Below are 15,037 nucleotides of genomic sequence, written 5' to 3' on the forward strand. Positions count from 1 at the left end.
TGTTCTGATTTTGATATGTTTGTCCCTCCCTCATTTGAAATTATTGCGTTTTTGTAGTTTGCATGGTTATGTTATATGATTTTGACCGATTAATTTTTGAAAGTACTAACCCTAACCCTAACCTCTATGTTTCTGATTTTGGTTTTTTTTTCAGTTTAATAGTGTGACGCAATGAGTTCTAGACGCGTTTCAAAGTTGCCGGTGGGGAATACCGAGAGAAGAACCAAGAGTCGACACGATGGGTCGTCTTCCTCTCAGCCCCAGGCTGCTGTGAGTCAGTCTCCGGACTTGACGTTCGGATATTTGTTTGAGGATGACATAGTTGCTCACGAAAGGTTTTTGGAGCGTTTCAACATTGTGCCGCTTCTTGAGGAGACACATTTACTTGTCCTTGCAGAGATGCAGTGCCCATACTCGGAGGTTATGGTGAGAGCCTTCTACCAGAGCCTTGGCTATGCGCATGGCGAGCTGACTTCCCGTGTCTGCGGGATTGATATCATCATGACTGCTCCTATCTGGACAGAGCTACTGGGGTTCGATTTTGATAGTGTCACAGGAGCAGCACTATATGATGGAGACAACCATCATATATTTGGTGATTATGATTAATTCCGTGTCTTTCGGAATCGCATCCAACCATGAAGCAACTTCAGGATTATTCTTGATAAATTCCTTGTATCTAATATCAAAATTTATCTTTGAACATGTGTACCCTGCAAAACAACCATGACACATGCAATTGGTTAGTTACGATTAAATGGTTGAAAATGTGAGTAATTATACCATACATTACCTAGTTTCATCAACGTTTTCTTCAATTCCACATTCCTAAAGCGGGTATTGAAGTTGCTTCCGCTGTGACGTAGACAAAATACATGATAAGCATGTGGAGGCTGCCACCTAGCGTGATCTTTCACCGCCCTTATGATGCTTTGATGACGATCGGATACTAGACAAATACCTTGCCTATGTGTGACATGAAAACGTAAAAGGCTAAGAAACCAGGACCAATCATCCAACCTCTCACCTGGAGGAACAACAGCAAAGGCAATAGGGAGCAGAAATCCATCTTCGTCCTGAGATGTTGCAATCAAGAGAGTACCTTTGTACTTCTATACAGATGAGTGCCGTCAATTTGAATTATAGGCTTGCAGTATTTGAATGCCTCGATGCATTGGTGAAATGTCCAAAAAACCCTGTGAAATACGGCCCTGTCAGTATAAACCCGACGTTCATCAAAACATTGATTTGTATCAAGCTTGAACACAGATTCACCTGCGTCATATATGTCAGCCAATTGGGCAAGAATCCATATGATTTCTCCCAGTCACCATACAACTTAACAATGGCCTTCATTTTTGCCTTCCAAGCCTTCCTGTACGATATGTTGTATCCATATATTCCCTGTATTCTCTCTTGAATCAGAGGGGGTTTTGTAGATGGATCTTCCTTTAACATATCTGTAAAAAAAACACAACTTTACCATATTCTCAATAAGAAGTTCCACTAAGTAGACAATAGAATACATACTCATTATAGTCGCACAAATGACATCTGAATCCAACTGTCTATGATCTTGTGACAGGCCCTGATTCAGGCATGTGTGATCTTGACCCCATTTACGGACCACCCAATTAGCTCCCTTCTTCGGCTTGATTGCCCTCATGTACCAGGGACAACCGTCGGCATGGTTTTTACACTTCATAACAAATCTTGACTCGTCGCTTTTTTCGACTATGGCTGTCCTACGCCTCTTCATACAATGTATCTTCACAGCATGTTGCATTTCTGGTTTGGACCCAAATTCTTGTTGCACAAATAACGGATCTCCTAACTTCCAACCTCCGTGCAAGTCATCATCGCCATATAGGATCTCCAACTCGTCATTAGGGTGCGCCCAATTAATGAATGAATAATGTTGGCTTTCATTCCAGAAAGGCTCCACCGCAGTCCTTGCATCTAAAGATCAACTCTTATTTGTCTGAATGAATACCACCACAAATAATAAATTGTCTAAAGCAAATGTCCAAATTTAATAACTTACCACTACTGACTGGGTCGACATGAAGTGGTGACAAGGATGGGGTACCCAGACTTACGACGCTCGTGTCAGCGTCAAAATTTCCCTCCACGTCAGTGTCTGACGAATCACCTTCTGGAATAGCACTTTCAGGTTCTCCCTCATCTTCGCTGTCCACATAGTCCTCATCTTCATCCTCATCCAATGCTACCTGAGGCGGTGCAGAAGATCGTACAACTGTATCTTCTTGACCAGTACAGTGTGCAGTAGTGGTTGTATGCACCGGTAAAGATGAAGATTGACCAGCATCAACTTCAACATATATCTCAATATATTTTAATACTTTCCATTCAACAAACGCATCTGTTACGAACTCCACATCTTCATCATCATTTATATCGTTACCAATGTAGTATATTGTATCCATATCCACTACAGTCTCTAACCTGGCTATCATGCGGTGGATGGATTGTATGCCTTCTAACCCCATTTTTTGTAGAATTCTCTCCTTCAGTTCATTGCATGTAGTGCCCAGGTTGATTTTCATCGTTTTTGTTTTTCCTTCAAATCGGACACCGTTCAGACCTTCAAAATGCCTCCTATTGTAGTAAATAACTACAGGAACCATGTTTGGACTTGAACTCATCTTTCACACAAAAATTAGATCTAGGTTTTGGGTTTGGAGGTTGGTTCGGATTTTTGAGCACAAAATGGGAGTGTGGAGATGTAATCCAATGTCCCACCAAGATTAAGCTTTTTGAAATGATGAGATGAAATACGTGTGTGATGTTTCAGAATAGAGAGGTCAAACGAGAGATTTGGGGGGCAAAAACCCTATACCTCGCAACAATGACCAAAACTCATTGATATTAGGGTTTCTGGACGCGATTTACCCAGGTACACTCCTCCTTACCCGGGTAAATAATTCAAGCAATTTCCCAGAACTCAAGAACTATACCCGGGTACACTCCTCCCTACCCGGGTATGCATAAAATTCAAAAAATACCCAGGTAGGGAGGGGTGTACCCGGGTAGACTTCGTGGTCAACGGTCAAACATTGGCAGATTGGTGTTATGTTTGTTGGGGAGGTTAAATTTTCGAAATAGTTTTAAATGAAGGTCAATTTGATAATTAATTATTAATAAAAGGTTATAAGATTCCCTAAAAATTATAATTATTATTTAATTTTTAGAATCAAATTTAAAGAATACATTTCAGTTATTTTTATTTTAAGTTTTAACTTTTTTTTTTAAAAAAAAATACAAAAAATATTGATTTCATTAATTATTTAAAATTAAAAAAAAAGTTACATAACTCAATCAAACATTCCCTTAGGGGGCGTTTGGTAGAGGAGATAAATTTTTTTTACCAGGTAAATACATTTATCAGGTATATGATAAGAAAATAAGTTTGGTAAGAAAGTTTACAAAAAGTTGTTTGATTGGTCAAAATTTTATTAGAAAAATTAGATTAAATTTTATGAGTTTGTGTTTGGTTGAAGTAAAAAGAGTGATGAAAAAATAGGTTGAAATGACAAAAATAACCTTTATTATTATTATTTTGAAGGTAAAAGAACTAGAAGCATGGTTCCAAATTTTTGAAAGTCACCATGTATTGTCCACTTTTTGAAAGTCCACACATGTACTGTCCAACGAGGGTAAAAAATTCACTATACAAGTCCACTTTTTTCCATTTGCATAGCTTTCTACAAATACCATATTGCAATTGGCAAGGTTGAAGAGTGCATTTGTTCTCTTTTTCACATGGTTGATGTTTGATAGGCACATGAGTTTGTAGGCTAAATTTATAAAATCCTCTATCAAACAAGGACAACAACATTTACCAACGATGAATGACTGAGAATATTTTCGAAAAACCTATACCAAACACTACCTTATGGGGTGTTTGGTATAGAGAATTTAATAGGAATGTTGAAAAAGTAGGGTAGGCAAAATATGTTAACCATGTTTGGTATGTCTTGAAGTTATAAAAAATCGGTATATTTTTCTTCCCATGACTTTTGTTTTGAACTAGGCAATGGAAAAAAAATGGTCATTTGAAGTGGGGTATTTTTTAAATCCAAGAATGGAGAAACACCTTTTACTATTTGTAGACAAAATGCCCTCAAAAAATCTATATCAAGTACAAATTGTCTGAAAAAGTCTAGATAATTTTGTAATTTTATTACATATTCCCATCAATATTTCATCATCAACCAAACAAAGCATTAGTAAAAATAACCTAACTTTTTCGGCAAATTTTTCGCCTACCAAACACCTTTTTGTAACTTACCCGGGCACAAAAATTTCTCATCATATTCCAAATTTTTTTTTTCCAATAATAAAAAATTTCTCCAATACCAAATACTCCCTTTAAACTCGAGATCTTTTAAGAAAAATAAAATCATTTTCACCTGAACCAATTGTTATTGTTGATATATGACAAAAATTTCCACTCGTCGTATTCATTCCTCCTTGTTAAATGGCGTGATTATTTAGTGTATGTATTGAATAGATTTCATTACTTAAATCTTATTAAAGGAAGACCTTCACTGAAAAAAAAGGAAGACCATTTTAATATCTAATTTTTTTCTACTGAGTAGGGGTGTTCATCAACCGATCCAAACCGATTCAAACCGCAATAACCGAACCGAAAAATCGATAACCGAAAACCAAAAAATCAAAAACCGAAAAAATCGAAAATTTTAATTGGATTGGATCGGTTTTCGGATGGGTTAATAAAAACCGATCCAATCCAAACCGATCCAATATATTAATTTCTCTCTACCTACTTGAGTTTTTTTTCAATCATAGCCCAAAAATTTCTAAACCAAAGATCCATTAACCATCAACTAAACCCAAGAAAAAACCTAGTCACATCTCATTAACAAAATTTAATTTGTGTAGAGCTTCATATCTCATTGTCCAAAAAAGAAAAAACTATATTATCGTCTAATGATGCTTTTGTATTTAAAAAAAATAAAATTACAAAGTCAATATATACAAAAGATGTTATTTGCACAATAATCATGAAACAAATTTTAGGATTTTAAAAAAACCGAAAACCGATCCAATCCAAACCGAAAAAAATTGGATTGGATCGGATCGGATTTGAAAAAAAATCCAAACCGAATGGATGATTACATGATCAAACCGAAGGGATTGGATCAGATGATTTTTGCTTCCAAAACCGATCCAATCCAGACCGCGAACACCCCTAATACATTGTCATGGAAAAGGCCATTAATGGCAAAAGAAAAAAAAATTAAAAAAATAACTTTAAAATAGTGGGGCCACTCATGCTCGTCCAAGTCAAAAGTGAAAATAAACAACCGTTAGGTTAGGAAGCACAAACATCATTTTGAAAAGCTCATCATGTGGTTCCTTTTCCCTCCTTCAAATTTTGCATTTGCACATTCTTTTCCCAAATGAACACCAAACCCTGCCCATAACCACAAGCCTCTCTCTCTCTCTCTCTCAGATGCAAGAGTTTTTCGGCTCCGTTCGTCGATCCTTTGTTTTCAGACAAAGGGACGATGGAATCGCCGACAAGATTGGCTCTGCCATTCGAAAATCGCGATTAGGCCTCAAGCCTCTTCCTCCGCCACTTCCCGCCCCTCCCATCCGGTGGCGCAAAGGCGAGTTGATTGGTTCCGGTGCCTTCGGTCGCGTCTACATGGGCATGAACCTTGACTCCGGGGAGCTTATTGCTATCAAACAGGTCTATTTCATCGCCTTTTCTTTTCTCTTCGAGTGTTTGCGAATTGTTGAACCTTTTGCTTCTTGTTTCTTGCTTTTTTTAGGTTTTGATCGCTCCTGGTAGCGCTTCCGACGAGAATACGCAGGTATAGATAGGATTTTAATTTTATGTGATTTTCTAGTACTAGTTTCCTAATTTATGGCTTAGATTCTCATGTTTTGGTTTCTCTGTTGAGCTTCTTGAAAGTGCTTTTTTATCGGTCATTTTGTGACTTAAGTGATAATGCACCAGTTCCTGTCCTATATATAAAGAAGCAGTACTATTCTTATTTCATGTAAGCTGGCAGTGTATTATGTTGATATGACAAATCTCTTTCTACCTCATTGAATCAGGCAAATATTCGGGAGCTCGAAGAAGAAGTGAAGCTTCTCAAGAATCTCAAGCATCCAAATATTGTAGTGAGTATAGTCTTATTATGTGAGTTTGAGTGATTTTGAATGCTTGCTGCTATATAAAATAATCAGTTCCCCCCTTTTCTTTGTTATTTATTATAGAGATACTTGGGAATTGCTAGAGAGGAGGATTCCTTAAATATTCTTCTGGAGTTTGTACCTGGTGGATCTATCTCATCACTCTTGGGGAAATTCGGATCCTTCCCCGAGTCCGTAAGTGTTTTTAACTTTATGAAACGCATAAAGACTCTAATGGGTTGTAATTCTTTTGCTGCTTTATGTTCAACTCTTTTTTAACAGGTTATAAAAATGTATACAAAACAGCTTTTACTGGGCCTTGAATACCTTCATAATAATGGCATTATTCACAGGGATATTAAGGTACTATGCTTTTATTTTTAATTTTAAAAGGCTCTCTGTCTTGGTCCCTCTCTCTCTCTCATATTGGTCGATGCATTGCTGTATATAGGGTGCAAACATTCTAGTTGATAACAAAGGCTGCATCAAACTTGCAGACTTCGGTGCATCCAAGAAAGTTGTTGAACTGGTATGACATTGTTGATGTTGTTATTTCATTTTGCTCTCGCAAGCTTCTTGTGTAACTTTGTTTGTGGCCATGACATATGAAGTATGTGGAATGATACACAGGCTATAAATGCTGCGAAGTCAATAAAGGGTACCCCGCATTGGATGTCTCCTGAAGTAATTTTACAGACAGGACATACAATGTAAGTGTATAACTACTATTATAAAAAAAAAGGACCACAGTGGCCAGATCAAGTACTCCTGAAGGTTCATTTGTCACAATAAAGTTCCTTAGTGGAAATACTTTAAGGATTTCGTATGATATGGTTGTTATAGGAAAATTTTCAGATTGTATTTGTATTTATATTGAGGTCTGCACTGTTATGTCACAACAATTACAAACTTCAATTCGTTATAATATTTGGAAATTAGAAATAGAAAGATAGACTTAAGGGGGTTAATGAATGTGGTAGGTTACGTGAGCTTGTCCTCATATTCTTTCTTTTGCCCTTCAATTCTATGTATTTAAGGACCGAGAACTTTTCTGTTTCTGATAGAGGTGTCAAAATGGGCTGAAGCCTGCGAGTCAGCTCGCAAAGTCTTATATTTGGCCCTAACCCATTAGTGCATTTTTGTGGTAGGACATTTTTGTGGTAGGGTCTTTTTTAGCCCTAATCCTTAAAGTCCTATAATTTAGGGCCAAACTTTTTTCTTTATCAAAATTTTAATTATTTAAAAAACTAAAAATTATATAAATTTTAATATTTATAAATATAATATAAGTAAAATTTTTTGTGAATTTGATGAAGAATATAAGATAAAGTGAAATATGAAAGAAAGGAAAATAAAGTGTAGAAAGAAAATTGAAGGAAGAATAAGATAAGAACAAATATGAACTCTTGAAGGTAATGAAATATTATTATATTATGTATTACCAAATATTACTTTTTCCATCTAAGATACGTCCTTATACAGGACTCTAAACATAATTAGGAGAATAATTACAATTCAACACACCATTAGTGTGATGGTTGTAGAATACATCAAAGGTCATGAAAAACAAAGAGTCATCTATTATGAACCATGTAAAAGGTCATCCATAACATTTTACAGCACTCCCCCTTGGATGTATTCTACAATTCAACACACCATCAGTGTGATGGTTGTAGAATACATCAAGGGTCATGAAAAACAAAAAACAAAGAGTAACATGTTATGAACCATGTGAAGGGTCATCCATAATATTTTATAACACTCCCACTTGGATGTATTCTACAATTCAACATGGTGGTGATGAGGGGAAAGGAAAAAGAGGGTGTGGAAAGTGAAGGTGGTGATGAAAGAAGAGGAGGAACAAATATACAACTTTAGTACCAGTGAAAGTGAGGATGAAGAAAACTACTTAGAAGATGGTGGCAATGATGATTTTGAATAATTCCTTCCTTGCATTTGAAATAGACTATGGAAATTCGTATTTGACAATATTTAGCTCATTCCTTATGGTCCTTGAATTTTGTTAATTTAGTTCTTTTTAATGAATTTATGTTCTTTGAATCCTTGTTTGGAATCAAAGTGACAATAAAATTAATTATGAATGTCTTTAATTTTGAGTAATTTTTGTGGACTTGGCTATAGGGGTTCTACCGCTATAGCATGGCCGCAATTAATAACTATGTTTTGTTAATTTAGTTCTTTTTAATGAATTTATGTTCTTTGAATCCTTGTTTGGAATCAAAGTGACAATAAAATTAATTATGAATGTCTTTAATTTTGAGTAATTTTTGTGGACTTGGCTATAGGGGTTCTACCGCTATAGCATGGCCGCAATTAATAACAATGTTTTTTTTTCTTTCCCTTTTCAATACATTTTCTTTGAATCAGGGAAATTTTGAACTTCGTAACAACCCCACATCGGTTAGAAATGAATAAAGTGAGAACCGTATAAGTCAAAAGACTTGCAGTCTTAAGATTTTGAATTGTTATGTGGTATCAACCCACTTATTTTGGTTTATGATTTGACCCATTAGTGGAAGTATCCCTTGCAAAAGAGTTTTGAGCTCCCTCGTACCATTCTAGCAATATGTACCTCTACCCTTGTTACATTTCACATGCTTTAATAAGCCTATTCAACAGGGCAAAAAAAAAATTAATATATTGCTTTTTTGATAAATAATTACGCAAATGTAGTCGTTTTGAAACTTTTTATGCAGGTATAGCAGTCAAACACGCCCCACATGGGCGTGACCGGTTGGAGAGAGACACTTCTCATTTGGGCGTGACCCAGGAGAGAGACACTCCCCATTGGGGCGTGTTTTACCAGGTGCTGCCACGTGGCACAGAAGTCAACAGTTTGACCGTAAAACTTTGGAAGTCCATAACTTTTGACTCGAGTGTTCGAATTAGGTAATTTTTTTTTATTCCACATAACTTTTCGAGATCTACGTAATAACACCTCATTTGGCATATTTTGTCTGTCACAAAAAAAATTTGAATTTACAACAATGATACAATAAGAACGTTTAAACCCAAATTAATAAAGAGAAAACCACTTTTTAATTAGGAGAAAGGAGAAGGTTAAAACCCAAATTAATAAAGAGGTAGTAATTATAACCTTCTCCTATCTTTTAAACTTTCTTATTAATTTGGGTTCAAACGTTCTAATGGTATCATTGTTGTAAATTCAATTTTTTTGTGACAGACAAAATATGCCAAATGAGGTGTTATTACGTAGATCTCGAAAAGTTATGTGGAATAAAAAAAATACCTAATTCGGACACTCGAGTCAAAAGTTATGGACTTCCAAAGTTTTACGGTCAAATTGTCGACTCTTGTGACACGTGGCAGCACCTGGTGAAACACGCCCCAATGGGAAGTGTCTCTCTCCCCAATGGGAAGTGTCTCTCTCCTGGGTCACGCTCAAATGGGGAGTGTCTCTCTCCAAACCACTCATGCCCCTGTTGGGCGTGTCTCTTGTATGACTCACGCCCCACATGAGCATGTCTCTCTCCACTGGGTCACACCCCATGGGACGTATTTGACTGCTATACCTGCATAAATAGTTTCAAAACAACTACATTTGCATAATTGTTTATTAAAAAAGCAATAAATTAATTTTTTTTCCTATTCAATAGACCTAAGTTAAGCGTGTCTATCTCTTTGGTAAATATCATTTCCCAATGGAAAAATGTAATCATTTCTAATGGAATAGATCCCATAATTCTCACGTTTTTCTCAAGTCCTAGGGCATATCTTTGAAGTTATTTTGGTTAAAAGCAAGAGAAAAAAGAAGAGACAAAGCAAGCTTGTAAGAGAGACCATACAGAGTGTGGAAGAATTTCCTTTAGAAGAGTATTTTCTCTGCTTTTTGCGTGAAGTGAGAGGGAGTAAATAAAGCCTGATACTGGCCTTAACTTGCGGCTTAATGTTCCATACCCTCCCCACCATGAACATCCAACGCCACCTCTAATCACTGCATAACCTATTTAAGGATCTACATTCAGGACTAAACTTCCATATGTAACGATTCGAGTTTTTTTAAAATTGTCTGACTCACGAAATATGTGTTTAGAAGTTTTTTTTTTTTTTATTGGACATGAATTTTTGAGGAAAACAAAAACATTTGAGTCAATGTGTGAAATTGTCTTGCGCTATTTTTACTGAAATTGTTGGGGAATCATGGTAAAAGCCCGGCAAATGGATAAGAATCAAACTTGTAAATGTTGATTGTAGGAATAAGTTTCGTCAGTCCTGTTTTAATTATCGAAAAACCTGAACTATGCTACATAAGGAATAATGTTTGATAATTTCTCGTAAACTTCAGTTTATCTATTTGATGGAATTTGTGATTGTGCTTTAAACCCTATCATTTAATAGTGGACAAACTGATGGGCCTATTTTCCTTCATTTGGGTCTTTAGATTTTATTAGAGATATAAACGATTCTTGGGATTGCATCTAACTTGTGATTTCTTAGCTCTACTGATATATGGAGTGTTGCATGCACTGTGATAGAGATGGCCACAGGAAAGCCTCCGTGGAGTCAACAGTATCCCCACGAGGTACGTGCTTGAAGCCTCTTAAGTTGATCTCTCTCTCTCTGATTTGGTTCTTTGAAATGTTTTTGCTTAAATTTCTCTTTCTTTCAGATTTCGGCTCTTTACTACATTGGGACAACTAAATCTCATCCACCCATACCTGAACATCTGTCTGCTGAGGCCAAGGACTTTTTGCTTAAATGCTTCCGGAAGTACGTATATATTATGCTTTTACCATTCTTTTTTTATGATGTCTCTATTTTATTCTGACTGCATTTGTTTTTGAAAAGGCCAGTGATCCAGTTTGACATTTAGGTTGAGGGTGTTAATATAAGATAATTTGAGTTTTAAAACCATCAATTTATGGTGGCAGGGAACCAAATTTAAGGCCTTCTGCGTCAGACTTGTTACTGGTATTTTGCACATTTTTCTCCTATTCAGCCAACTTAGCTTTAAATTATGATGTACATTCAAATTCGTTTGCTTTTTTAACTTGGCTTAGTTTTTCCTTGATAATCTCTAGTGATTCTTTCTATTATCTGCAGCATCCATTCATCACCTGTGAGTATCTGGAATCTCATTCAATGTTACGCAGTTCAATCAGGGTTAGTGTCCCCCATTGTTAATTTATATGATGGAAACATAGAGCATAACTTTTCTTACTTTTTATGAACTGTTTATTTTTCCGCTGTCAGGACTCTTGCAATCAGATGGCAACATATGGGATGAACTCTAGAAACTTGTAAGTATATCATCCGTTGTTTGTGGAACTTCTCATGGATTTGGAGGATTAACTTAGGGTACCATATTGGTTCTGCAGTTTGGATTCTGTCCGGAGATCAACCTGCACGGGCCTTAAGGATGTCTGTCGGATGGATAACTTACGGTTCTCGACTGTATATCATTCAAATTTTCTAAAAGCAGGTTCCTACCAGGGAGCAGACAACTATGATGATGACATGTGTCAGATGGATGATAAAGATGCTTTTTCGGTTGTTTCATCAGTAAAATCTAAATCTCTATTTGCTTCTGATGATATAAAGGTGCCAAGTTTGTTTTCATTCTTCCACTGTTTTAGATGTTTCAAGAGTGTTTGTTTAACACTGGGCTGATATATTCGCTGGAATAGAGTTTCACTCCTATGTGCGAACCTGTGGATGACTGGCCTTGCAAGTTTGATGAAAATCTAAATTTGGAGAAAAGCATAACGAACTTGTCTCCGGATCAAACTATTGGGAAAATTATGAGAAGTCACGAACCATCTAAGAAGGCGGAGAATGAATTCTCATTTTCAAGTGAGCCTCTAGGAGCTGAAGAGGATGATGAAGTCACAGAGTTCAAAATTAGAGCTTTCCTAGATGATAAGGTTCTATTTTTGTATGAGACCATATATTTATTGACTTTCAAATTTCAATATAGTATTATTAGATGGTCATTATTTTTATTTTGTTTGCCTTTTTCTTTAAATCTGGCATGGTTAAAATTAAAAACAATTGTTTTTCTTTAATGAATCACATTAGGCCTTCGAACTGAAGAAACTCCAAACACCTCTTTATGAAGAATTCTTTGGCATATCAAATGCAGCCATTGCTCCTGCACCTGTTGCAGTTGCACAGAGTAAAATTGTTTCCGATGTCTCCAATTTAACATCAAAAGGCAGGTCTCCAAGTGAGGCTTGGAGACGAATCTCAATCGCTGGCAGTGCCAATGTTGCAAGCCTTGGGAGTCACAACAAATATCAATCAAAGCTTAGTAGTGCTCACAGTCGACCTTTGCAGGAAATTCAACCATCTGAGCTCAATGAATCAAAGGAGACTCTTCACGATACTGAGCTGGAATCTTTTAGTGTTAGGTATGTATCTGGTGCTTGACAGTGGCTGCACCTTTATTTAATCTACCTGCATACCGAAATTAAAGACAATGTTTTTCACCTGCAGCTCAAGCTTTTCTGAGAGACAAAGGAAATGGAAAGAAGAACTTGTTGAAGAACTTGAATGGAAGCGAGGTGAGTTTTTCGTTTTCTCTGACAATTGCAAAAATGTAATGCCTTGTTTTTCTGCAGGTATGAGGACTGGTATATTTATTTGTCCATTTAGAATAGCCTTAGGGGGGTTTACAAATACTAGATCCCCATGCTTATAACATATTTATGTAAATACTAAAATTGTCTTAAAAGAGTCTATATTTCTTTCCTGCTATTTGGTCAGCTGCATGATGAGCTATCATTGAGCTAGCTCTAGGGGTGTGCACTGTGCACAGTTAAGTTCGTTCGATTTTTTTTTACCGAATTGAACTGAACCAAAAAAAAAAAAAGATCTGTTTGGAGAACTGAACTAGTTTATTTTTTCAAATCAGTTCAGTTTAGAATCAGTTTTGTATTGGTTTTGAATCAGTTCAAAATTTATTTTTAAAATCAGTTCTGAACTCAAATGAAAAGTAAAAAAAAATTGAAGGAAAAAAAGATTAAAAATATATAAATGATACTAGAAGTTAAAAAAAGTAATAAAAATTAAAAATAAAGATAAATAAGAGAGAAAAATACATAAGAGAAAAAAGAAAAAGAAACTAAAGAAATAAAGAAAATTAAAAATAGAAAATAAATAAATAAGAGAAGAGAAATAAAGAGGAAAAAAGAAAAATAAATGAAAAGAAGAGAAGAAAAATAAAACTAGTTCGGGCTTTAAATTCGATTCATGAACTGGTTTCATGAAAAGTAGTTCTTTTAAGTGAGTGCAATTCAGTTCACAAAATAGTTTAGTTCTTTTGGTTTTTTTGTGCACCCTTACTTAGCTCCAATGACAGATTAGAAAATAAACCTGAAGAACTTTCTTTATCTCTTCTCAGCAAAGAATGGGGCAGGCATTGGAAATGTTGAAAAGAAATTGGAAGAGATTACAAAATTCATGTCCATACCAAATGAACTTGGCCCTATGAAATTCTCAATTGAGAGTTTGACTTTCTTATTATAGGGCGTTTACCTTTTAGCCTAAAGGCCAGTCCTAATACAATAAGTTTTCAGTTTAAACTAGTTTTTGAAAATTTTGGACAGTTGAACTGAAGGGGAAATATTAGAGTACAGAATATCTGAAATATTCAATTTCGTTAAAGAACCAATCCATCAGCTGGAGTGCAGGTGGGAGTTTGGAACTGATTACATTTTTGGTTTGTATTCCTCCTAGATGTGCAAACATCATTGGGTGTTGCTCACCTTGCACAAACCTTCCAACTTGTTAATATACTATAAATGGATCTTTAATTACTAATGCACAAACCTTGGATGATACTCACCTTGCACAAACCTTACAACTTTTTAATATACTATAAATGGATCTTTAATTACTAATGCAACTTTTCTTCAGCATTTATTCTTTTTATGTCAATTACAAGTTACTCGCTTTAATTTTACACTTACAGTAAATTACTCCCTAAAGTTTTAGTTTTAGCAAATTGCCCAGAACTTTAAGCATTTAGCCGTTTACTATTTTGATTCATCTTTTATACTTTAGTACTGGCAAACTCATAATTATGTTTGTTTTTTCTTTTTTCTAACCAAATGATTCCTTGTACGAAACTTGGTTATCGTAATAATAAAAATTTGGGGAAAAATAATGAAGGACTTAAAAAACTTCAAGCAAGTAAATTGCCAAAATTAAAACAGAGAGGTAATTTGCAAAAAGGGTTAAAGCAGGTGCCTTCTTTATTACTAGAAAAGGATCTTCTGGACTTATTTTCTTTCTTTTGATTTGCTAAAAAAAGAAAATTCAGATGTTCTATTTGAAACGCACTGCAAAGCACATGTGTCTTTGCTAAATTTTGCTGACAATACGTTTTATCTTGAACTAGATGAGCATATTTCTGAATTTAAAGCAGTTTAAGAACCATGACTTGTAATTTGTCATGCCTTTCTTAATTTCTCTCTTTATTTTTGTAAGAGTTAATATGAATTTTAAAATGTAGTATTTTCTGGAAACCTGATGATGGTAAATGTATATTGCAGAGATGATGCGCCAGGCAGGATTAGGAGGGAAGATAACATCCCCAAAGGATCCCAATTTTTATGGAGATTGATCGCTTACTCTTTGCTTTTCCAGGCTACTAATTTTCTATTCATCTTGACATTTTCCTACAGGGAGAAGGAAGAACTGTGCTTGCTTTGGTGAAGTTGTCATGTATGTAACATCATTATTGATACAAAGTGCAAAAGCGTACCACGCCCAGTAACCTTGCAAAGTCATCAAATTAGATGTTGCAACAAAGAGTTAGAAATATTGTTTCAATAGGAAAATGTAAAATAAGCAGTATATTATA

The 15,037-nt window shown here is 35.4% G+C and overlaps 1 protein-coding gene across 1 annotated transcript; it reads left to right on the forward strand.

The window, feature by feature from the left end:
• The first annotated feature begins 5,500 nt into the window (after positions 1-5,500).
• LOC133318553 (mitogen-activated protein kinase kinase kinase NPK1-like) lies at positions 5,501-14,797 on the forward strand. Its single transcript, XM_061520559.1, has 17 exons — positions 5,501-5,740; positions 5,823-5,864; positions 6,112-6,177; positions 6,274-6,384; positions 6,472-6,552; positions 6,641-6,718; positions 6,820-6,899; positions 10,669-10,753; positions 10,841-10,941; positions 11,103-11,142; positions 11,275-11,334; positions 11,425-11,471; positions 11,550-11,772; positions 11,859-12,095; positions 12,250-12,581; positions 12,667-12,734; positions 14,727-14,797. Exons 1-17 carry the CDS (start codon positions 5,501-5,503, stop codon positions 14,795-14,797), a joined length of 1,962 nt encoding a protein of 653 aa, XP_061376543.1.
• Positions 14,798-15,037: the final 240 nt, after the last annotated feature.

The sequence above is a fragment of the Gastrolobium bilobum genome, unplaced genomic scaffold, assembly GCF_033153095.1.
Source record: "Gastrolobium bilobum isolate Gb01-03AN ecotype WA unplaced genomic scaffold, APGP_CSIRO_Gbil_v1 utg889, whole genome shotgun sequence".
NCBI lineage: Eukaryota > Viridiplantae > Streptophyta > Magnoliopsida > Fabales > Fabaceae > Gastrolobium > Gastrolobium bilobum.